Below are 26,127 nucleotides of genomic sequence, written 5' to 3' on the forward strand. Positions count from 1 at the left end.
ACGATTAAGTTACGATTTTCACACCAAGCCTGACGCAGCTTATATAAAAACTTCACCTATTTGCAGTGAAGTGTTTCATTCCAGGACAACAGGAAAGCACAAGAAGCAAACCTCCATTTTTCTGGGTTAAGACAGCGCTACCACCAGTTAAAGGAACAGGCAGCTACACGTGCTGCAAAGGCAGTTGTTAAACAGCCGTCTGTCTCTGTTGCTGGGATTTATCCAAGAGCAAAGAGGAGCCGCGTGCCTTAACCTTCGTTTATGGACTGAAGTAACCGGCTCTGCTTATGTTTTCTTCCACTGTTGCTACAGTCCTATCTATTTGGCATCTTAGATATTTATACAGTACACAGACTTCTAGCACCTTGCAATTCCCCCTCCCCCACCCCCCCATATTTGTATCTGTTTATACATGATCCTGTGGCTTGTTTTAATCAGAGATATTTGAGTACCTCAGGGTCTTGTGGTTTTGCTGCACGTGGTGATGTACTAACAGTGTACAGGAATATTTAAATTGCTACTTGAAATACAATTTGTACATAAACTTAAACAAGCATCAATCAGAAGATTGACCGTGAAGCCTTCATATAAATAAGCCTTTAACTTCAGTGAACATGTAAAGGCTTGCAAGAGAGCCTTCGGTCATATTTTAACGCGTTAAACACTGTTTCATTAAGAAAGACTTTAAATCCCTCATTAAGAACAAACTAAAAACCAACTCTTCCCTCCTCCAGATCTCTCTACAGCCTTGTGGGGAGGGAGCTGTGGAAGAAAGCTTGAAAACAACATCGAAACTACAAATGGCATATAAGAGAATCCAAAATGTTTTATTAAATGACATGTTGAATAATTGAAGTTAGGAACTGCAAAGGAAAATGAGCTAGGAGTCCCCAGGTACAAAACCATGCACTACATTTTTTTTTCTGTTAGGTAACAGCAGAAAAAGAAAATACCTTTCAAAACACTGGCATTTACGTAAATGGTAAATGTTTAACAAAAACCTCATCTGCTTTCACAGTGAGCATATTTTTGCTTTGTTAGCTGATGACTACCACTGTTTTCTCTATCAAACAGGATTAGCTTCCTTAGACATTCCCAACCCCCCAGTTAACCGCACTTTGTGAATCATCACATTTATAACCTGTCAGGCGTGGTCTGACACCTTAAGGCAAACTGGGACCCTGTTTCAAACAAGACAAGTTAACTACTTAACAGCTTCGCAGACAACACGCTGTTAAACTTTTCTGAAGTCTCAGATGCGTTTTTACTGAATAGCAAAAAGAGAGAGTAATATCTCAGGCACAGTTTTTCTGGCAGCTGTGGTCACCCAAATGAGATTATAATAGATGAAACAAATCACACCGAGGAGCGTGCTGCAATGCAAAGCAATGACTGGAAGGTAGCTAGGAGGATAAAAAAAAAAAAAAAAAAAAAAAAATCAACTGAGAAACTTCTAAAAAATACTTAATTTTTAAACAAGGCTTCTTTTTAGAGGAAACAAAAATACTAAGATCTCTGCAAGAATTTTCCTGTGGACTTTTGGAACTGTGAGCTTTATTTTCCACTATCCCCCCCCTCAACTTCCATAGAATTTCAGCTTCTTAAAAGCTTCTCAGAACCCAGTACTTCTGAATGGTACTGCAATATAACACGTGACACAAGGTAACTAACTACATCAAAGAAAAATACTGAACAAAACGTAAACCCCACATTCGGCGTCCCCGCTAGACATGCTCGGTCTCATCTGTGCATCGTCAGTGGTTAATTTTTTTTTTTTTTTTTTTTTTTTTTTGAGTGTAGGCTCATGCCTGTAGCTTTATTTGGTCTTAACAGCTCAGTGAAGAGCTCAGTCGCTCAGCCTAGGCGGTGGTTTGTGCTTCAGCCTCGCTGGCGTCTCAGGAACACAAGGGTACTCTGCACGAAAACCACGAGGCATTAGAATTGACTTTCTTTGAAAACCGTGGTATAAAAGATTATCAAAACCTCCAGCCACTCTCTGGGTCCGGTTGGGGTAAGTAGTCTTTAGGGAGCTTCTGAAGTGGCCTTTGTATTTATTCATTTCTCGCATCACTGGGAGAACTTTGTAAATATGTAATGCTTAGTACACCTTTGCCACAAGAAAATAGATCCCGGCTAAAGACAGGAGAACAACTTGGAGCGACACGAATTATTCTGGACAAAATCACAATCAAAAGTGACACATTTAACAGCTGCCTATTCACGGAATAACATGTGCTGCTGATAGTCCTACATGAGAGGACTACAAGATTTCTAACAACAGAGAAAGGCCAAAGCATGCTGGAGATTAAAGTATAAACTCTTGAGTTTTCCCTTCGTGCTGAGAAACCTCCCCTGTCTCCCGTCCCAGCCCCTGTCAACACAACTGTTACTCACCCTATTTGTTCTGAAGCAAACCCTGGAGCCCCATATACAAGATCAGTTTGACCAAATTCAGTTGCCTGCTATAAGTATGCCATTATTATATTAATGTAACATACAGTTCTACTTAAAGTTCTCGCAGAACATATGCCACTTACCCACAGGAAAAAATAAAAGCACAACACACAACCCTTCTTGTTTTCCTCACTACATTTTTAGACATGCAACAAGAAAAGACTATTCATGAGTAGTATCGGTCGTGACTGGAATCAAGCTGGTAGAATTTCAGGATACAATGGGGAACATAAAGAACTTCTAAGAGTTTGATAGGGTGCGTATCGGAACACCAGAGGGAGGAGGGGTATTTGAAATATTACAACATGTGGATGTGCCTCACCACGGGGATAAACATTGCCCCAAGATTGATATTTGCCACAATACTTTGTTACTCACTTCCAGTACTTTCTTTTTGATACTAGCTGGGCATCCTCCCAAGAAAACTGGAATCTTCTTTCTTGGAATGGACAGATTTCAAAGGAACACTATGCAAACACTGCTATCTTCCCTCTATGATGTTTATCTAGTTACAAAACTGCATGTTAAGGATAAATTCTACGTCAGAGCAATTGTGTCTTAAGTGTAAAATGAAGAACAAATGCTACTGCTTTAAAAGGCTTGGCAATAGGGTAAAAATCTACATTTTAAGCTGAAGGAAGCTTTCCTAACAAAGACACAGCAGGCCCTTTATCTCCAAGAGTGTATGCATTTGTTTCCAATTAAAGCAATTCCCAATTTTCCAGCCACATATTTGATTGTAAAGGAGCTTTCTGTTTAGGGGCTGAAGAAAATTAATTGCTTATACAGAAAGCTTTACTCAAAAAAAAACAAACCAAAACCAACCCCCCAAAAAACCCAGAAAAAAAACCCCACCCCACAACAAAAAGCCCTATAAATTCAAGATGCGCATAACTACAGGAAAAATAATTCAAAAGAAAACACCATTGCCAAACTAATGAATTTCTGAATACAAGTTTTCCAAATATATTAAAACATTAAAAAAAAAAAATCATTAATTTTACAGTGTACTTATTCCTTGAAAAGAGACTTTACATAGTGGTTTTGAATATTGAATTGTCTTGCAGAGTTTTGATCATTTTAGAAATCGTAATAAAGGCAGTTTACTTGATTCCAGAAAACTCAGCGAGAGATGCAAAACTGAGTCTTGCTCACACCTTGCAACCAGTAGTTCAAAAGAACTGCTCACAGGAATTTAGCTAACTTAGCCTATTAAAAAGAAAAACAAACCCACAAAAAAAACGCACCCGTTTTCCTGTGAGAGGCCTACAGATGGTAGCAAGAGTAAGAAAAGAAAAGTCCACTGAAGCGGCACGAGTCTAGATATGTAGAAGGTAAAAGCATACCTTCTCCAAAGTCAATCGGAATGGTTAATAGCTGCACGGAGCTAGGATTTCACTATTTATGAAAAGGACAGCTAAGAGGCTATTCGCAACTGGAGTAAGGCTCGTTCTAGTAAAAGAAAACATTTGTGGTTAGAAAAACCGAAGCACATTTCATACCTACACTAAAAATGTGTTTCCATTTGTCAACCCAGGGTTTTAAGTACAACTGTACAACATTCTGGGAAATGAACGATGCGATCAACATGTCCAATAGAGAAAGGGCCAGACAGCATGTGACCTAAAAGTAATAAAATACTCGAAGCAAACAATTTAGGTAATACATACCCACTAACAATTTAGGTAATACTCCCACTAACATATTACAAGTAAATCCAGTTTTGTAACAACTCTGGATCTCCATTTGTTCTGCAAAACACAAGCTTTTGGAGCAACTTAAGTCTTCCAGCAAACGGAAGGATTCTCAACCTCCTTCCCCCAAAGGAAGCAAATCCTTAAAGAACCTCCCGTCTTTGCTGCACCAACATGGAAGTTCACAGGGAAAACTCACAATTAGTTTTAGCATAGGCAATCTGCAACTCTTACCTGCTCTCCAGAGATGAGCTCCTCCTGAAAGCAAATCAGCACTGGATGGAGCTCAGCTTTAGCTGCATCCTCTATTCTTGAAAACTAACATAAAGAGAGAGCCTGAGAGATTTAACATTTCTAGGTTCTTTTTTTTTTTTTTTTTCCTTTCTACTTTTTTCCTGCCAGGCAGGAAATGAACAGATACATTTCTGAATCAAGGGGGAGCTACTGCAGATTTTCACAGTGAAGTGGTTTTATGGTAAAACAGTCCCATTTATTTTTCACTTGCGTCTTTTGAAAGAGCTCTGCAAATTAAAAATCAAAATATGAAGTCAGAGACCTGAAAAGTATTTCTGTACATTTAGAATTGCTACTGATTCAAATTAGAGACAATATACAGCACAATACAGAAAAAAAACATAGAATTGCAAACTTAGGTCTCCTATTTATGAATTTAGTGATCATTTGACACTCAAATGTTGCTTTTCAGGAGATATTTTGTAGTGCATCCTGATGTATTTGCTTCTTATCTGTATCAAAAGGCTCATTCTTTGAGTTTAAATCTCTCTCTGAATGAATTAGTGTTTGGAAATGTACGGAGGGATTTTCTACCTCTTTTGGAATGCCAATAACTACATGATGAGACTGTGTTAGAAAGATTGCTAAACTGATCTTTAAAATCAGATGAAATCAAAGAAGATTTTGCATTTATGCACATAGGAGTTATACCACACTTGAAGACTTCATGGGCTAGGAAATAATAATTATGTTTTATTTATAGTGTCCTTTTCCTGAATTACATGTTAACCTTATTCCTCGTTTGGAACACTCACCAATAAGTGCTGGTTTGCCTGACACTTACTAATTCCAGGACAATGCGGCTCTATAATTTTTCACTTCCTCCTTCCACCTGCCCTGAGAAGAAGTTTATTTGCATAGTATCTATTCTAGCAGGATAGACCCTATATTTAAAATTAGTTCTAAATAGTTATTTTAACAACTATTTATCTGATGCTTAGGCATACAGGCAAAGATATACTAACTACATAGACAAATATAGAACCATCTGTCCTGGGAAGATAAGAATCAACACTGAAGTCATTCCAAACATTAAACTATTGCTTGTCTAATCTGAGAAAGTGTCAAGTCCTGTAAGTTAGTATATTAAAACATAGTTTTTAAACAGAGAATTTAAGATCTTGACTATAGCTTCATTCACTTTAGAGGGGCTGTTAAGTTAGTCTGCAACAATAGTCCTCCTTACGTTATTGACCTGCAGTGTGTTAGGGGGGCTGTTGACTTTGCTAAATTCTTAGCTTAAAAGAAGTCCTATTAGCAATGACTTAACTTCAAAGAGATGAAATTCAAATTAAAAAGTTGCATGTATAAAGAAAACTCAGCATTTTCTACGAAATATTCAAAATTCTTTATTTCAGGCCAGTATACTATTGTTACAGGCATCCATCTCTTCCTCCGTGCTTGCACATGATCGAAGTTGGCACTCCGAACCCCCCCAAAAGTTAAACGGTTATTACAGTACAGGCACAAAGCAGCCAAACAGCTTTACTTTCATTAAGCAAAGCCATGATTGTGCTCTAACAGCATTTATTACCAGTGCATAGATTGTTCTCTCCTCCTAAGAGCAAGCAATGGAGAACTTTCCTTTAACTGAAGGAACACAGATGGCAGCTCTGCCACTAAAGCAGTCATTTCATCAGAGGAGGAATGATAGATATCTGGATACACTGGACACCTGCCTCCACTGCTTTCAGTTGCACTTACTAGTTCACATAGGCTTGGTCAGAACTAGATTAAACAACCCTGCAGGTCTCCATTACTGCTTTCATTATTATAATCAAAGTTCCACATTTGAAGAACCAACAGGATTGGGTTTTTTTGTTTGTTTGTTTTTTTAAGGTAAAACAACAAAAAAGATGATGACTGTCAGTATTGCAGTTCCCTTGCCTAAGACCCTGCTTCATAACCACCATTTAAAATCTCTTTCCTTTCTAGAAGCATCAATTCCGTTCCATCAAGAAGGCAGCACCAGAGGCACTTTGTATCACTTAGTGTAAAATTAACACAACTAGTGTACATTACTGCATTTCAAGCTTCCAGTTATAGTGGTAAAGTTAACGATTAGCATATGGAATGAGTATCAGATACTTATATGTACACCAAAGGCAAGTTAGTCACAAAAAACTCTACAAATATATTGCAAACAAAACTAGCAGCAAACACTGCTATCATTACACAGTACTTTCATGAAAAATGACTGATTGGACGGCCATCTGGAAAACAAGCTGATACCTATAATGTTATAAAAATAGCAAAACAAATATTTGATCATAGTAACTGTACGAACAAGTGTTAGACAGAGGGAAGTAAGCATGACTCAGTTAACACAAATTCTGCTTATACACGAGTGCCTCCAAGCCACAAAATGTGCAGTTTCAGTCTTACGTTAACAATCAAGACTTCAGTCTGATACATGGCACTGACTCTGGCAAGCACACCTGAACAGGCGATGGAACACGATTCCATAGATTCTTCTCTGCAGCACGCAGCCCCACACCATCGGTATGAATGCCAGTCTTCGCTTTATGTGACACTTTGTAGCAACAAGGTGTATTGCAGCTCAGAATCAAGGGAAATGGCAGAAATGCATATACCATGCGTTCATCAGAGGTAAATTTTGAAATATACACAATGTGTAAAGTTTGTTTCTAGGCACATCTTTGGTTGCATTCTCAATACAGTCTGCTTTACAAAAAAAATAAAATAAATAAAACAGTCAAGACTTCGTTAAAGTCCAGGCAAAGATAAAACTTCTTTCTTTCAGAAACAAAGACAGTAGAAGTCCCTTTAAATTGATGTTTTGTTACATCCATAAACGATAAAATCCCAGTGCTACAGTAAGGCATGTAAATACTGAACCTGAAAGAAAAAAATGGGGAGGAAAACGGAGATAATAAATCATTAGCTCTCAGAACATTTCTTCAGAAAGCTATGTACGTATCTTACTACAATACTACAATTGTAACCACCACCCTTTCCCCATGTAAGAACATAAGGTTTTTAAGTTACAACAAACAATTTCAAGGTGGAGGGGCACAAAAATGACAAATAAGGAGGAAAGAAAAAAATGAATGCAGGAAGACTGGGCTGGAAAACTACCAAAAGACTGAAAGAAACCCTTAGTTGCTTACCGTTCCAAAAGAGATCAATATGGCAAGTTACAGTTGTAAAGTGAGGAAATGAATAACAGGATTATTAAATCACAGTCAAGTATCCAGCAAACAAATAAATGAAAGCTACCTTTAATGAAGATTATCAGCTCACAATTTTTTAAATCTCTATTTAAATGAAATCAACTTTTGGTTTTTAGATAAACACAAAGATTTTTGCCATTGTTTGCAACAGGAGCACTTCAAACGCAATGCAAATTATTTTTTTTTTCCCCTTAATTTTTCTTTTTCCATGCGGGGTTCAACACATTTTAGAGTAGGAATGGTGGGGAAAAGAATTTCGTCTCATTTTAATAAATTGCCTGTTATTTTCCAGTAATGGTTCTCTGTAAAGGATATGCCTGAAGTACAATACTATGAATAGATGTGATTGTACTTGTGACAAAATCCATCAGGAAAGAATAATCAGAAAATCTAAATCAGAAGAATAATTTTCTACTGCAAACCTGCTCATTTAATAGCACTGCACACTCAGTAGAAAAGTGTCAAAATACTAGTTACCAGGGTAATAATGTAGGCACACACATATACAGTATTTTTCAAATGCACATGCCTGAAAACTGAGAGTTTAAAGAATATGTGCACTGAATGGTCAAGCTGAACTGTTCCATTTTGCACATAGATCTCCATCAGACAGACAAAGAAATCCTGGAAATGAATGCAGCAGGCTACTTTTAAAAATTAAGTCAGGCATGGAAGAACGTTGTGGTGCTTGTTAAGAGACAAGTCTTTTAGATTTCTCATATACATTATTATTACCGTATAAAGCAGGGGAAAAACTAAGTCATACAGCCATAGCCCTTGCAAAATAGAGTTGTGAAACATAGGAAACTTTGTCTGGGTTAAGTACACAAATAAGAGTGCTGAGACTATTTCAAGTTTGTGGCTTTCTTTTTTTTTTTTTAATCGGTGCCTTTATGAATACAATCAAGGGTTTGCCAAACATTTAACAATGTTTAACAGTTTCACCAGAGACAATCATCAGATTCCTTACCTGCTAAGTACTTAATATTATCAAGTTTGTGCGATTCGAGCATTGTTTTCAGATCTGCAACTTCTGTGTCTATTTTTCTGTCTGTTTGGGTCAGAGCTCGATCTTGTTGCGCATGCTAAAAACCAATGCAACAAAATTATGCTACTTGAACAGTTTAATTTATTTAGAAATTTAACTCATCCCTTAAAGTTGTATTTGTGGTTTGCCCTTAAATGTATGTTAATTTGCATTCAAAGTGAGCAAGTTTCTTCCTAGCAGGTTATACGCAAGGAATTGAATAATTTGGTGAACTCAGGAAATTTATATGATTACATGTTCCTTGACACATAATCTAGAAAGCGGCAGAGCTGGATGCCTTCTTATCTCAATCTAGCAGCATAAACATTAACTTCAATCCAAAGGCCCACTGACATTACAGTCACTGCTCAGTTATAAGAGCCATTGAGAAGTCTAAGAGCTTCTCGTGACAAAAACATACTGGAGGATAAAGATTTATGGATCATTAGAAAAACTGAGAATGGGTCTTCTAATGTAAAAAAGCATGTCTTCATCTTGTAAGGAATTCTACCACAAAACAGCTACAGACAAATTCAGAATCTGATTATGACAGAAGACACGACTTCTGTAAACAAAGGGGATAGAATTATTACTCAGAAAAGACTGAAAGCTCAAACTTGTAAATGGAGAGCAAAAGTTGCTGACATATTCAAATCAGCACTACTGAAACATCGTGAATCAGTTAATGATTTAGTGCTATACATCTTCCTAAGTATAATTCCCTGTTCTACAGAAAGGAAACAAAAGGAAGAAGTAGTGCTTGGTAAAAATCTCCTCTAAATTGAAGCCAATCTAGCAATATGTTTCACTCTCACTGGACACAGGGTGGGGGGAATAAAAATTAATTTCACAAACTAACAGTAAGAGCAGAATTCCAATCTATAAAAAATACTACAAGCATGAAGTTTCAGAACTGAACAGTTCATATATACATGCAGAGGGTCTAATAATATATGTGAAACCCTTTTTATTCTGTGAATACTTTCAGTTATCTGTACCAACACGAAAATACACAGGGAAATAATAAAGCACAATGACATTTGGTATATTTAAGTGCCTAAAGACCTGAACAACTCCAAAAAGTATAACAGGTCTATAACACAAGTACAAAAAGATTTGCTGTGTAGTAATTAGCTACCAAGTTCTTACCAATTCCACTATTTCTGTCCTCATTTCAAGTAGTTTTCTTTCATTAAGTGAGTACTAGAGGGGCCGGGGGGGGGGGGGGGGGGGGGAGGAGGGAAAAAAAAAAAAAAGATAAAAGATAAACATGATATTGTCATTACACTCCCCCCCCCCCCCCAGCATATTTCTTTGTTTCCAAATTCTGTAGAACACTGAATCAGGACAAGATTATCGACTGACAACACTTGGGAGACAGTATTGTAGAGTAATTGCTGTCCTTCAGAAAAGCACAATTTAGACAGTTGTTCATCCACACCTCTGAATTGTAAAGCACAACAAGTCCACCAGACACTCATCTCTGCAAAAACTGTATGTATTAATAAGGAGCTGGAAGAAAGGCTGGCGGATTTGCATTTCTGAAAAACAAAGACTTATGATTCTAAACATTAACTCTGCAACAGTTGCTCACCATTTCTATTGTTCTGACCACCATTTCATTATATATTTGCTAAATATAGAACATTGGTATCTCACTTTAAGCCATTCATTTGTGGAATATCAGGAGCTGTGGCTTATTTTTAAGTTTTTTAAGTTATAGCTATTCATGTTCAAGAAAAGTTAAATCTGAATTAAAGCAGCAAACCTTTAAGGCATGTTACCTTTTTGACTCATGAACAGGTATTATTTACCTTGACATCTATAATGGTTCCTGTCCCACTACTGGAGCAATTCAGTAATTCATAGACAGCTGCTAAACCACCAGTCTATAGTGCAGAGCATTAAGGTCTTCAGGCACCCATCTCAGAATCCTCAGTTCCACAGCAATAACCTCATCTGTTGACATTCCCATGAGGAAAGTGGCTTAATTTTTCCTCCACTCTGGAAGCTTATTCCACTTTAATATTAAACTCAGATTAATCTACATAAATGCCTCAGCATTGAAAAACCCTCCTTAAAGATCTAGAGCTCTATTTGCCCTTTTGACTGATCTGAAGATGAAGTTAAGAGATAGCAGGCTGCTACAAATGTGGAAAATTACATAAAGACAAACAGTACGTCTACAATTAATGAAACAGTCACTACATTCTGCAAAGTGAAGAGACGGACAAAAAAAGAAATTCACACATTTTATACAAATATATATTTTTGAAAGTGGTAAGATGGCAGAATATTTATATGAATCCAAAATTATGTTTGAGGTGAAATTTCACTGAAGAATTGGATCTCACGTTAATAAACTGATCATCACTATCAAAAGAACCATGACATTTAAAATAAACAATTGTATGGACTGAAATAGTTTATCTGTTTTACTTTAACTAGATGCTGCTAGCCAAATACACATTTTCTGAATAATTCTATTCTACAAGCTTCTTGCTTGATGTTCATATTTGTTAAAGTTTTGCTTTGTGGCGAGAACTTTCTAGGTCAGACTCAAGGACTTTAAACTTCATTTTAAGACAGTGAAATATACCCTTTTACTGCAAGGCATCACCACACACCTCTAATAACACCAGTGCATAAAAAAAGGGAGGAAAGACAAGGTTAAACTCCCACCCTGAAATTCAACAGGGAGATTTCGCCTTAAGTCCATGTTTTTCACAGTGCAGAGAAAATACAGCTTTGTCAGATGCACCTTGAGATTTTTAACAGCAAGCTTAGAGGCACTGTGATGCATGAACACAATATATATGGATTTTTGTACCATACTCTGAGTTTTTAAATCACATCTGTATCATTGCAGATATAAATTACAGCATAAACAGATACGCATTAAGCAATGTAGGATTCTCCAAGAAAAGTAAAGTGGAATGAACTAATGAAAAGATAAAGCATTTAGAATTTGAAACATTAAAGACTGCCCACATCAGTGTTGACAAATTAAGAAATTCTCCTTCAGTACTTATCCCAAGTAGAACTGAAGGATAAGGACATTTTAGTGCTTCAAGATAAATCAATTTAAACTTAGGACATCTATCTTCTGAATAGTAACTTAGTAAGAACACACAGTAACCTTCAATTATCCTGAGTTTTATTCTCAGAAAGCTAGATATTCAGTCCTAAGTCACATTACAACTGAAGTAAATATGATAAAGATGCTCTGCCTACTATAAAAAAATACTGGATTATGTCTTACTCCCAACTCGGCATGTATGCTACAACCTGCTCCCCATTCATCTGCCATTTTTCTTTTCTGTTCATGCATGGAAAAGCTGGCAATTAAAGTGGGAGAGTGGGGGGTGAGGGGAAGAAAAGAGCAGTTTTCATAGAAACTACAAAATTACAGTTGCACAACAGACTAAGTTGGTCAACCTTCTTAAGAGAAAGTTGACATGCGTAGTTTGCTTTTCCTGGGAGGCAGTCAAAATAACATAGTGTTCTGCACAACAGACAGAGTTCAGATTCCAGGATCCTACATAAATATACAAGAAAACACTAGTGCCTAATTTATCACTGTTGAAGTGGCTTTAAATAGGTTTTGTAAGCCCAAAGTATTGCAAAGCTTATGTTCTACACAGTTAATACATTTCATATGATTTTTTTTTTTTTTAAACATTAGCACAAAGTATTTACCTTTAAACAGGAATTCTACCTGCTCCAATTTTACTTTATTCAAGCATCTACCATAGGATAATAGACTGTTAGTCATTATAATAAATCACTGACACAGCTGTTACCTAAACTAATCGTTGTGAAAAACTTCAAGGGGCACAGATAAATGATATCTACTTGAACAGTTCTTAACTGCCTAGATTGGAGATAAATATTACATCTTCATTAAACACCTGCGACAAAGGACTGAATAAGAAATAACACTACTAGAAAAATGTCATTGAAATATCTTTTAATTTAGAAGATGCAATTTCTCGGAGATCCTAAAAACTATTAAAAAATATCTATGGGAGCAGAACTCAGAGTGCTGCGTATAATGCAAAAACTTGTTAATCTTCTAATTCTTCATCTACATTATTCTAATTTAAGATCACATCAATTCAGTTCTACCAGATATTTCAAAGGTCAAAACAATCTGAGACAGTATCAGTTACAATTAAAAAAATATAAAAATAAATTACAACTATTTTCACAAAAGGTATTTCCTGACAAACTAGCTATGCTATAAATTCTCTAGCTATAGGGAAATGAAACATCGTCAGTGACGATAAATTTAATGAAATGTGTAAACTTAAGTGTGAAAATAGAGAAAGAGATATACTAATAACATTGAAAACCTCTAGGCAGCTAGTCAGCATATTTAGATTAAATATCTAAGTGTAATGTGTTAACCCTGATATTAAAACAATATCAAAATAGACAAACATACAAAACCAAACTTGGCACCTTGTACTACAGCAGCATAAGGATGAATAACTTGGATTAATACCATCTTGAAGCTGAATGATACTATAGATTAATATGAAAACACTCTTTGGGTAAGATGCTTTTAAGCAAATTTGGAGATTACTCACTGTCTAGGTGTTTCTAGAAGAAAGTAACCAAAACTTACCAATTCTTTTACTCTGCTCTTCTCTAGGTTTAGGTTTAATTTGTTATCTGCACGAACTTTGGTAATTTCATCCTAATGAGAAAAAATTGATAAAGCAGCAAGCATGATTTTCTATTTAATCATAAACAGACCAAAACAGACAAATATATTGTGCCTTTCTTTGCATATCTCAGGAATCAAGCTTCTCTCCAAAAAACGTACATAAGTTTCAAAAGTATAAGTATTCCTGTTCTTCCCCCAGGAAATACTCATGTTCTATAGTATGAATTGGATCTCAGAATTAAAAACTAATAATTGCTTGTAAAACCAGAACACCGAGAACAGCAGTTAATTGAGAGAGCATCCTTCTATAAATGCTGGGAACGTTTCATATATCCCATAACTCTTTCTGATTTCTAGAAATGCGTGCCTAGGTATACATATAAGCTGGAGCTCCTCCATGAAGCAATTTTGATGCTTAAAATAACTTTAAAAGCAGTTTCTAACCTTGCAATGTATAAGAGAATCTTTCTAAAGACTGTATCTAGGGCTTTCAGAAAAAGCTACAGACATTTTAGAAGTCAGGAAACGTTTATTATGGTTTTTAAACATCTAACTTTAAGCCACTATAAGTTGTACACTTGCATTTTACTTCATCAACAGCTGTAAGCGATTCCTGCTTTTCTCACTGACAGCTGCCATTTTAATGCAACCTCCTGGCAGGAATTCCAGCCAGCTGACAGTTTGTCATGAGGCAAACTGCTGATCAGATGAATGTGTGGGAGAAGCAAAAGATTGCTGATGTTCTGGGAGATTCTACTATTAAAAACAAGCAAGCAGCTCTCAAATAGGCCAATGTCAACTAGGCAAGAGTTCATTAAGTTAGTATGAATAATAGACTCAATTTCCATGTTGGAATTTTTGAGCTTTAACTGGTTTATAATTACATGTCATTATAACATGATACATTACACTTTAATTAATCGAAAAGTTATTTTTTCCTCAAACTTCTACAACATTGTGTCATCTTTTAGAAGAAGAAGTATAAGCAAATGTAATTCTTACAAGGAAGTTATTTTATATTTACAGTTAAAAGTAAAATTTAAAGACATAGAGCTTTTAAGAAAAGACAACTCAGATCTTTGATGCTCTACCAGTGGATTACACTAACTCATTTATACACAACTAAAACCATAAAATAAGTTACAATTAAAAAATTAGATTCCAAGCATATTTTAAAATGGTATTCTGAAAACCCAGGTGCACTAAGCATTTAATAACACAATATAAAACATGCAGGATTAGCCTTGAGAAATTTATGTTCTCTTTTTGGAGATGACAGTGCAAAAGGAAATTGAAGAGAATAGGAAAGAAATGGCAAGGAGGCACTAGGCTGAGTTTGAGCTAGCTGTCAATGTGGTCAACGAGTCCAATATTCTGCCAGCTTCACGAACAAGTCCTAGAGAAAGAAGAATGCTCCATCCTTCCAGCTAGGAAGGACACCACAGCAGGAAACATTAACTATTCTCAAGTCAGACGACCATACTCCCTAAGAACAGTTAATGTTTCCCAGATTCCAATCTTAATCACTCTTGCAAGAATGTTTGTTCCTGTGTAATGGCTGCTTATGACTCCACACCCATTGAAATAGGTTTTGAGAGGATATTCTTTTTGATGGTAGAAAGGTGTTTGGACTGCTGTTCAAGACAGGCAAATGATAAAGAAAAGAAAAACAGCACTGATGCTTAAACCTGATAAGAATAACAATCAGTATGATAATTAGCAGAGTAAGTTTTTTCCAGAGAGCCTGTTTTCTTGCAAAAGTCATTTGCTCCCAAACAAATGGGACCAAACATAACAGTCCCAAACTTAGTGGCCTAAAGAAGCCATTTAGAAGCTATTTTAGATTCTGGACAGCTAGCAGATATGTCTTCAGACAAAAAAACAACAAAAACAAAACACAAACCCAACAAAAAAAACCCCTCCAAATAAAACCACTCCAAACCACTTAGAAAGTGCTCTAATTTTAAAAGTATGTTGCGTCTTTACATGTAACAGGCAGGAGCACTCAGCCTTAACCATGACATGTTAGTTTGACACTTTCTAAATCTAAATTAAGGACAAGTAAAAAAAAAAAATCTTCAGTTATTTTCTTCTCTTGTACCATTCACAGTTCTCTGTCACCATAAACAAAGCATGCATGAAATTGTTTTTGCTGCAGCCCACACTGTACCATCAACTGCAATTTCGGTATCCTATACATCACAGTAATTAAGCACAGCTTTTAAAATAAAATTTTGAACGCAATAATTATTTTTATTTAAAGCAAACTAAACTGGTATTAATTCTTAATTATATTAGTATGATATCTTACCATGACTTGCTTCTTTATCTGCTGCAGTTCAAGTTTTATTTTCTGTGAGAGTAGAAAAAAGTTGTACACTTTATTACTGTATATAAAAACACATAATCTAGAAATACTAATGAAATTGCATGATCAGTAAAAGTGACTATAATCCATTATGTAAAAAGGAAGCCAAAATGAGCATGGTTTAACTCTGTCCTCAGCATGTGTACAGAAATGCATGTTTACTCAGTGCTAGTAATGTCCCACGGCAGTAAAGATAACCAAACGCATAGGATGGTGTGAGCATGAGTAAACCCAGCAGGCTAAGGGAAGTGATTATTTTTCCATATTCAGCACTTGTGAGCTTGCACTGGAAGTGCTGTGTCCAGCTTTAGGCTCCCTGGTGAATGACAGATGTTGACATACTGGTGCAAGTCCACTGGAGGGCCATGAAGGTGACCAGGGCGGGGGCAGCGGGCTGGAGCACACTATGGTGGGGGTGTGGGGTGAAGAGGAGAGAGAGCTGGGTTTGTTCTGCTTTAAGAAGAGATGGCTAAATAGCAATCATACTGCAGCCTGCAACCACCTAATATTCTCTACAGATTCTAACTCAAATTATTCCATTAATTTATCTCTTTTGAAAGGTACATGAAATAGGTATAGCTATAGCATCTTCTATTAACTCTGGAGATCATCCACTCCCATTCCCTGCTCAAAGCACAGGCAACTAGAGCAGGTTGCTCAAGGCCATGCCCAGTTGGGTTTTGAGTATCTCCAGTATAGGGATTCCACAGCTTCTCTGGGTATCCTGTTCCACTGTTCTGCCACCCTTACAGTAACAAAGGTTTTCTTATATTTAAATAGAATTTCCCACATTTCAGTCTGTGCCAGTTACCTATTGTTCTGTCACAGGACAACACCAAGAAGAGCCTGTCTCCATCTTCTTTATACCCTCCCTTCAAACATTTGTATATATTGATGAGATCCTTGCTGAGCTGTCTCTTCTCCAGGCTAAACAGTCCTAAATCTTGTAGTCTTTCCTCATATATTGGATGTTCCAGGCCCTCACTGATCTTTGTAGCCGTTTGTCGGACTCCGTCTAGCATGTCCACATCTCCCTTGCACTGGGGAACCCAGAACTGGACCCAGCACTCCACGAAGTCTCACCAGTGCCAGGCAGAGGGGAAGGATCACCTCCCTTGACCCACTGGCAGCCCTCCTAATACAGCCCATGAGGCTGTTGGCCACCTTTGCCACAAGGGCTCATCACTGACTCATGGTCAACTTGGGGTTCACCAGGACCCTCAGGGCCTCTTCTGCAAAGCTGCTTTCCAGCTGGTCAGCTCCAGCCTGTCCTGGTGCACGGGGCTATTCCTCCCCAGGGGCAGAACTTGGAACTTCCATTTGTTCAACTTCATGAGATTCCGGTCATCCCATTTCCCCGGCTTGTGCTGCCATTCAGAGAGACATCAATAACTGCCTGGTGTTATCAGCCCCAGCTCCCAGCTTTGTATCATCTGCAAACTTACTGAGGGTGCACTCTGCCCCATTAACAAGGTCATTAATGAAGGTGTTAAACCATATTGGCCCCAGAGCCAACTGCTTAGGTACAAGATGCTGTTTTACATCATTAGAAAAAACCTAAGCAAGTGCTAGTATAGTAGTTTCCAAGATAGTGATTTTTACCTCATTTTCTGAGCGAAGTGCTGAAAATTCACTTTTTTCCAAAATAATCATGTCCTTTTTCACACCACCAATATGGGACATTACTTGCTGAAGTGCAATTTCCTTTAAAAGAGGGAAGGAAAACCTCAGAACACATCATAACTATAACGCTTTTTCTCACCTTGCCAAACATGATAGGCTATTTTGGTACCCTGAAATTTTTAATTCAGCAATTTCAGATTGATTATCTGAGTTTCAGAAAGCAAGATAAATTAAGTGACAGAATAAGCAAGTTAAGCTCAAGTGCTGGTAAAGTTTGACAAAATTAGCAGTGTTAACACAGAATAATTCAATTAATAGCCTAGGAAATAGTTTCTTCCAAGTCTTCAAATTCTTAAGCTAGCAAAGGCATTAGGGAGAGAAGACACGTCTCTGAGCTAAATGAAGAAAGCTGGCTTTCAGACCAAAACTCCTCAGTGCAACCATATTCTTTTCCAATTACCTCCTTTTTTACCTCCCCCTGGCAAGGGGGCTCGCTCAGTCTGCTTCACTACTTAGATCATGCACTGTACTTACGCTTTTAATCACTCTTGTCAGTGTGTTATACTGAGCTGACAGAAGACATGCAAGAATTCTCTGCAGCTTTTGAGGATGGAAAAGTCTGCAGACATTGTTCTAGATCCTGCATTATCTACACATGCAAACAGGTATTGCCTTATCTTCTCTGAAGATCTCCCCCTAATAAGTAGTCCCTTGCTTTTGATTCTGGACTAAGAACCCTACAAATCTGACACAGCATTTTAACTTCACTTTTGTCAGGAAATGCTATTCTAACTTAGTGTTATAAAAGGTGGCATTTGGAGATGCCTCACCAGGCTACCTGACCACAACACTGGAAAAAATGGCTCAGTGTACATGGACACCTCCTCTCTTACTCCCTGATGTGTCCAGCTTGCTTTTGTTCTCTCTTGTCTGCACAGATGTCAGTAAAACACAGAACACTCTTCCGCATTCTTCCTCTTCTTCACCTCTATACATACACAGATTTTTTTTTTCCTCCCCTAGGGCTTTATCTAACCAATGTAATATTTCATCTTTTACATACTCAACCAGGCCCTAATGATAATAGCCACATCCACAACTTTCCAAATCCTCTTCCAACTCATCATTCTCCTTCTGCATAGCCTCTTATGCATTCAAAACTCTAAGGAACTACAGGTTCACATTGCCTAGAGTTCACGACATACACGCCTCCTGAGCTGCTTCTATCTTAGCATGCCATACAAAGTTGCACATTTCAATCTTAATGACAGAAAGTCAGCTGAAGGTGGAAGCTACCAGATAGTCTCAGAAAACATCTACTATCAGTAGCAACAAAAGAAGACCTGTCTACTTTCATTCAAAAAAAGCTGGGCATAGAAGAAGGCAGAGATGCAATGACTGCTTATTGTAAAATATTACCAACCATGGAGAAAGGGTCCCTTTAACATTGCATTCTCTGATTGACTGTGGAACAAGTTCAGCACAGGGGGAGGAAGCTTGCCCATGTCTGCTTTGCCTGGAATCTGGGAGGCAGGAAAGATTAGCTAAAGCCTATCTATATGCAAGGTGGTGAAAAATCCAGGTATTCCACTTCTTAATGAGGTGCCCTACCACCAAGACTATTATGCTATGGAGACAGCAGCTGCTGTTTTCTGATGTTTTAAGACAGCAACCTTATTACTATGAAATAAGTTAAAGCCTGTGTTCAGGTGACCTGGGGCCGTGAATCCCAGCCTCACCTCACAGAGCTGCCCAAGGGGTTGTACTTCAGCTATACTTCTTATCAGCATTGTCTATTGGACTAGCTTATGCGTCAGGGAATTCCAGCATAACAGATATTGTGAATCCCATTCAAAGATGCTTAAGATTCACATGCAGTGAATCATGCCTTACTCTGAATTTCAGTTTCATTTCTGGATCCAGATGCCTAAGAGCTCAACGTGGCAATATTCAACACTGTCATGTCCAATTCCTTACATGGATCTACCTTTGTATGACCTGAAAAAGGGCCTCAAAAAAAAAATCACAGCCAGTATTAAAACAAGAAGCCTCGCCTCCAGGCATGATAATTCATTAAAACAATCATTCCTTCACAAGTCAAAGCTAAAAATTCAGTTCAGTTGCATGCAATTTCCTGGTAGCCAGGAAGAACCTCTGTAGATACTGAGAGTCATCAGTCTATTTCCAAGCCAGTTTCCTTCACTTTCTCCCACCAGGACATATATGCTGGGTAGGTTTAGAGGATACCATGAACAATGTATACATCAAGGGAAAAGAAGATAGACTTCAATATCAGCATCCAAACTATACATGTTCCTATGTGTTACCAGTGTATACAACCACACCAATTATACCCTAAAAACATTATATAAAAAAAGAAATCCAGTTCAATTCTAATCCAATATAAATGTCATTGGGACACAGATAAATAAAAAGGTACCACATAACAGGATGGTAAATCACTGACGGAATCTGTACTCCCTTGTTACAAGTCTACAAAAGAATATACGTAGGAGCTGTAACTGTTCAAATCCATGCACTGTGTAACTCCTATGTCTGTCTAAAAGCCTCAGTAATTCTATTTCATGCTACAATACAGTTGAAACCAAAAAAAACTACCTGTGGTTTGGATACCTAAATCTCAAGGTCCACCACAACACTTTGATAAGTATTTGATAAATTCAAGACAAAATTCACCAGCCAACAGATACACAGAGATGTTTGTTTTGCACCTTCAAACATTTAAAATACAGTGTCTAACAGTAATAAATAGCAACATATATTTCATTAGCAGGCATACTAAGTTTTGATTTACTTCAACCCTACCATCGTCTTTGAGCTAACCTGCTGTACTTTGGTGACCATGTCCTTGTAAATCATATCCAGGTTGGTGTTCATAATTTTCACTAATGCAGATACAATGACCTCCGACTGCTGAGTAGTGAACCCTAAGCAAAACAAAATGCAACAACATTCAGAGAGAGAGCTAAATCTGGACAGTTTACAGAAATGCCACTTGCTAATACTCAGCACCATGTCAGTTATGAAAAATAATAAAACATACTCCTCTTGATCCTGCACTAACAAAAAACCAAAACCAGTAGGTACATCCAAGTTCCTCCACCCCAAAATTACATCTGTGACATAGTATAGGTGCTACTGTAATACAGCACAATTACAATACTAGCAGGATAAATGCTGCAAATTTTCTAGAAGTATTATGGAATGTCTTCTCTCACATGTGGTTATTTCTATGAGCAAGAATTCTGACCCTGAAAAGCACATACCTACTTTCAGTATACTACAAGTCTTCAGAACCACTGAAGATGTGCAAAACTCAGCAACTGAAAACAGTGCTAACCACCCTGACTTTAGGCCTACCAGCCTCTGAGTTCCTATTAGAAACCTTTTAAACTGAATATATTGGGAACTACTGTAAAACATTGTCCCTAGAAACACTCTTAACTTTCCCACTTTCAAAACGTAGGAGTAAAAATGTCATGAACAAGATTTAACCGTTATGAAAAGAAACACTTGCAAAAGCATGTTTTGAAGTAACTAGCAGTTAAGCTTTAGAAAACATATATGTGGTCTGACAGCAAGTTGCTTTCACTCACTGAGCCGACATAATAGTTTGCCACCACCAAAGGGAAAAGTACCCCTCCTCTCTCACTCTCTCTTTTCTTATTGCTGCTCTGGCCAGTCTGTTTGTATCCTGATGCTCATACAACTGCTCTGTGAGCTCATAAAACTAGTGTCTCAAAATACCAATCAAGTAAAAGAGCTGCAGAATTTTCTGAGAATTGGGCTGGGACATGGAAGGAAGTGAAGCTACATGGCAGGGAAAAGGGAATGGGACTTCCTTTCAGGGATGGAGAGCTGTCAGAAATCAATTCAGCTGTACTGAACTTCACCTTAAGGTACCTTCCCCACCTCAGCAACATTAGTTAGCAAGAATCCAAAATAATCTATTCCCTTAACTATGTTTCAGCATAAGAGCAGCCACATTTTATATAGCAATCTACATTATAACCTAAAACCTGCATTTTACATAGTAGTCCATATTCAGTCCTATTATAACACACTGTTGCATATTCAAGGTGCTATGTACTAAGTATGCAGGAATCCAATTAATACATTTTAAATCACTACCTTGAAAACTGATTTTTACTTTCAATTCTTAAAATTTAATTTCTCTTCAGCATTTTTAATTACCAATAGTATAATAGATTATATAACATAGATATATAATAAAATAGATATATAATCAAAATTATTAGTTATATAATCAAAATTATATAAGCTCACTGTTTTCTTTTGGAAGTAGAAAAAACTTACATGTTCTTAACCCAGTATATAAAAAAAACCCACCTCCCTAAAACTGAAGCTGTAACATCACATGTCAAGCTGAAGAAAGTAACAAACTTTGTAAACGAAAAAAACACCCATGAAATAACAGTAAAAATAGCTACACATTTCTAGCAAATTACCATTTTCTTCCAAGAGGCATACCAGCGCATGAGTGTCAAAAAAAAGCTTCCTATTTCCTAATAAGGAAATATTCCCTTTGCTTTGTAAAGACGATGACACAGAGATGCTTACATCTGAAAGAGATAAAACAAAGTGTAAGTTATTTCTAAGAAAGAATATTTAATCAACATATTTGCTTTCCAAGAGTTTCCTTACTACCCCAAATATTTTTCATTGATGACAAAATATTAGACTGTGTGTTGAGATTACCGCAGCTTGCTTGAAACTGAAAAGGTATCCCTCCAGCAAGCTCTTGGTGCAAGAACTTTAAAATAGAATACAATGCTACTGCTGCATTTCTGAGATGCTCTCCGAGAATATCCTGTCCTAGAAAAATCCCACCAAGTGTCAGGGTCTTAAAATTCTTCCTTTACTGTTATTAGCATAAAACGTGGAAGCTGTGAACACTTCATAGCTTTGAGGACTAAACCCACAGACTCTTTCCAGTCTTTGTTAAAGAAGTAAATCTTCATTGGTTGTCCTTAAACACTAAATTACTATTAGAGGAATTACTAACATTTCCCAAATATCAGTATTATAGAAATCATGCATTCAGGGAAATTCAACACCAGCTGGCAGAAAGAAAGATGAAACATGAGGTAAACTGGCAGAGACAGAACTCTCTGTCCTCAAAGACGTTATTTTTTAAAATACTCGGGTGGCCAAAAAATACAACTATGCTATAGCTGTCTTACTTAAAGACCAGTAATTAGTGCCAATAATTACCCCTATGGGCAGTTCCCAAAGCTGCTGTGGACAGCACCGCACCCCTTGCAAGCCCCTGGCACACCCCCGCCACTGAACCCCCGAGGCCGGGTGAGGTGACGCGCGAGGTGACCGGGGCGGGTGAGGTGACACTCAGCCCCGCCCGCTCTCCTCCGCCGCGCCACCCTCCTCCTCTTCCTCCTCCCCCTCCCCCTCCGCCTCCGCCTCCCCGCTCTCACCCCGCTCCCCGCAGCGCCGGCGGCTCTCCCGGCCGGTTCCGCCGCCGCGCCTCCCCCACCCCGCGCCGCCGTTAACGGCGGTAACGGCCGCCCCGGGGCCCGGCAGCGCGGCCGAGCGCTGCCAGTCACCGAGGCCGCGGCGGGCGGGGGACGGGGCCGCGCGGCGGTCACGTGAGGCGACGGCGGCGGGCGGGAGGGCGCCGTCAGCGCCGCGCGGCCGCAGCAGTAGCAGCGCCCGCCTCCCGCCGCTCACAGCCGTAGACGCCGCCGCCTGGCCCCTGGCCATCGCCGCGCCACCCGGTCCCGACGACGGATGAGGGGGAAAGAAGGGAAATCCCTGCTGCTGCCGCCGCTACTGGAATGCCATAGCTGAGCGCCCGTCTCACTTCCGCTCCGGGCGGCGTCTCACTTCCGCCTCCGGCACGTGGCAAAGCACGCCGTGAGCGGCGGCGGTTGATTTTATGGCTCAGGCGGCGGCCGCGGCGACAAGAGCGGTGCGGGCGGGCTGGCTGAGAGGTGGTGCCTGTGGGGGCGAGCCCGGGCCCGGCGGAGACTCCCACGCTCCCCGGTGCCTTTTCTTTGGGCGGCACCGGCACCCCCTGGCCCCTGTGGGCCGCCCTGGCGTGGTGGGGTGCCAGAGGTTACCCCTTAGTGGCCCGGGCTGTGCCATGTCTCACGCTGAGGCGGCACTGCTGTGCCCGTCCTTTATTTAAGTGAAAAAAAGAGTGTTTGGGGAGGGAGGTTTGTCCTGGAGTTGCACGGCGGGCATGACCCGGTGCCCCCTGTCCCCCACCTCAGGCCCCCTCCGGAATAACCTCTGTCAGCCTTCCGGGCCGAGAGGCGTTTCATAGGGAAAAGTGCATTTCCGACAAACCCCGTCATTCTGGGATGAGGCTGAGATTTCGGGTTTCAAAGTTACCAACCAAGTAATTTGCAGAATTTGGCAACTTGCTGGCTCTAAGAATCTGGAGCTTTGATCGTTAAATAATGGCTGTAACCAGTATAGTGGGTAAAGTCTCCTATGCTTGTGGTTCTGCTGAAAACGCGGGTGTACTTTTTCCTCACCTGCTCCGTTTGTAAAACAAACGTACTTGATGGTTGTAGGGAATTAATATGAGATCAGTTTGGCTCCCTGGCACTTTCTCCAGGCAGTACTTCTTTCAGGGTGGGTCTGTTTGTTTTTTTTGTCTGTTGTGTACACGTTCACAGAAAGTATGCGGTGCCTTTTCCTCTTACCAGAATCAATAATTGCGATAAATCAATCAATCTCCCTCAGTATGGAGATGGAATAATTCAGATGTATCAATATAAATGCAAAGGTCGGTGCAGCGTCATGGCTTGTAGCAGTGCCACAGCAGCTGAGGCAGAGCAGGTACACAGAGCCACTGTCTGTAGCCGCAATTCCCACCAGATGCTGTAGTGATAAAGCAGTACGGTAGAAGCCGTCGCTGTTATTACAAAATAAACTATAAATGTTACTTCGGTGTATCAGAAAAATATTAGTATGCTCCCAGACTAATCCTACGCGAATAGCCATTTCTCAAACTGCCTGCACTGTACAAGTTCAGGGGCACGGGTGGGCTCACCCACACAGCCCTGTTTGTTTTCATTATAAGTAAAAGCAGGAACTTGCCTGAGGTGCACTGCACCCGCTTGGCTGTTGTATGCGTGTTGCCTGGCATTTGCATGGCAGTAATTGCTGATGTTTCTGAGTCTGCAGGTAGTTGTCTTTTCATCTACGGATGATTCAAAAATTGGTGCAGTGTATTTTCTTTGATATTCAATGATCCCTTTCCAAGCCCTGCACTTGCTACAGCAATCGAAAGGCAAAATTGTGAGTACTGAAGTATCTCCTTTCACATCATCTGCCGGTTTGCATTTTGCAGTTGATTTCTGCACTTGGATACGCTGGCAGATAACATATGCAAGAAGTGTGGTACAGATGGAGGCTGCGATTGCAACTGGAGTCAGCCCGTTCAGGGTCAAATACACCCGCACATGCCGGCTATCACACACTGCCCATTTTCATCTTCTCTAAGGGAAGCATAGTCACTACCGCTAGCTACAGAGATCTGCTAGTGCAACTGTCTTTCTATCTTTGTGTCAAAGATCGACTCATTCATTTTTATCCTCTTCCAGTGCTATCTTCCAGATACCCTGTTTTGACCTTCTCCGTGTTGAAGATTGTTATCTACTGACCAGCAGGCAGATTCACTGAGCTCTGGAGGCACCTTCAGTAGGCTGCAGCAGCTTCAGAGCTACCCGTTTCGCTAACTGGGCGTTGGGGACTAATTCCTGCACGAAGAGGCATAAGCAGTGTAGTCACAGGCCAGAAGGGGACACGACAAACAACTTTCTGCTATCTCATGACTGTAGATGGGTTAATGCTTGGCTTTCATCTATGCGCTGCCCCATGGAAGTCATTAGGTCCTACTTAGAGACTATAAATGAAACACCTGCTGAAGGTTACATGGTTAGTATCCCAAAAACTTTGTCCCCTGCAGGCACACAGTGTTCACTGACCTAAGGCGTTAATAGCCCCCTTGGTTATCATGGTGAAATCTGCAGCGAAGGATTAAGAAGTGGTGGATGAACTTAAGAACTGGGATAACAGAAATGGCGAAGTAATGTAAAGTGCAAAATAAGGACTAATAACAATATCTGCTGTACTTTTAGGTGAAAACTGAAAGGGGAAGGTAAGATGAGCTCTGGGAGGTATTGTTGACCCAGCAAAGTGGGATGGCTGCAAGGAAAGCAAATGTAACCCTAAGGTGTATCAAGTAGGGTATTTTCAGTGGTTCACATGGAAAGTTTCATTGACCCTTGAGTATAATGTCGTTTCAAATACAAACTACAGTTCTGGTCACTCCTATACAGGAAAAATGAATTCATATTCAAACTGGTGACATAATGTCAACAGGATAATTAAGGGAAGTGAAGAGTCTTCTGTCACAGGTGATTAAAAAGAGATTGGCTTGTTTAGCTTAGCAAAACAAAGCTTGAAAGGGGATCTTATTTCCATCTGTAAAGAAAATAGGAGTGCAGGAATAGGCAGAGAAAGAAAAAAGAACCACTGTTTATGGGAAAGAACATTACTGATAAAGGAGCATGTGGTGTAAAGTGGCCATAAATAAATGTAGATTAGAAATTAAAAGGTTTTTACTCAGCTGAACAGTCCTTGTGAAAAGCTTCCCAACAGGAATCAGGAGGGATCAAAACCTGAAATCAGTTTTTAGTTGGATGTAGTTGGCTTGTGAAAGGGATTTTACGATGCAGTTACCTCTAATAGCAAGGGACTGGTTCCTGTGCCCTTGCATTAATTTTCCA

At 39.1% G+C, this 26,127-nt stretch overlaps 1 protein-coding gene across 2 annotated transcripts; it reads right to left on the minus strand.

The window, feature by feature from the left end:
- Positions 1-5,772: 5,772 nt before the first annotated feature.
- Positions 5,773-23,086, minus strand: MCUR1 (mitochondrial calcium uniporter regulator 1; the record flags this gene model as incomplete). Of its 2 annotated transcripts, none has more annotated exons than XM_082479118.1 (9): positions 5,773-7,124; positions 8,607-8,721; positions 9,813-9,866; positions 13,294-13,365; positions 15,647-15,688; positions 17,306-17,407; positions 20,171-20,274; positions 21,817-21,930; positions 22,801-23,086. In XM_082479118.1, the coding sequence occupies 9 exons, from the start codon at positions 23,084-23,086 to the stop codon at positions 7,009-7,011; spliced, it is 1,005 nt and encodes a 334-aa protein (XP_082335244.1). In that variant the 3' UTR covers positions 5,773-7,008. The 2 variants fall into 2 exon arrangements, with proteins under 2 accessions (XP_082335244.1, XP_082335245.1); XM_082479119.1 differs by having other exon boundaries at positions 7,009-7,301.
- Between the last annotated feature and the right edge of the window lie 3,041 nt (positions 23,087-26,127).

This window comes from Vanellus vanellus (assembly GCF_965231255.1).
Source record: "Vanellus vanellus genome assembly, chromosome: 2".
Lineage (NCBI taxonomy): Eukaryota > Metazoa > Chordata > Aves > Charadriiformes > Charadriidae > Vanellus > Vanellus vanellus.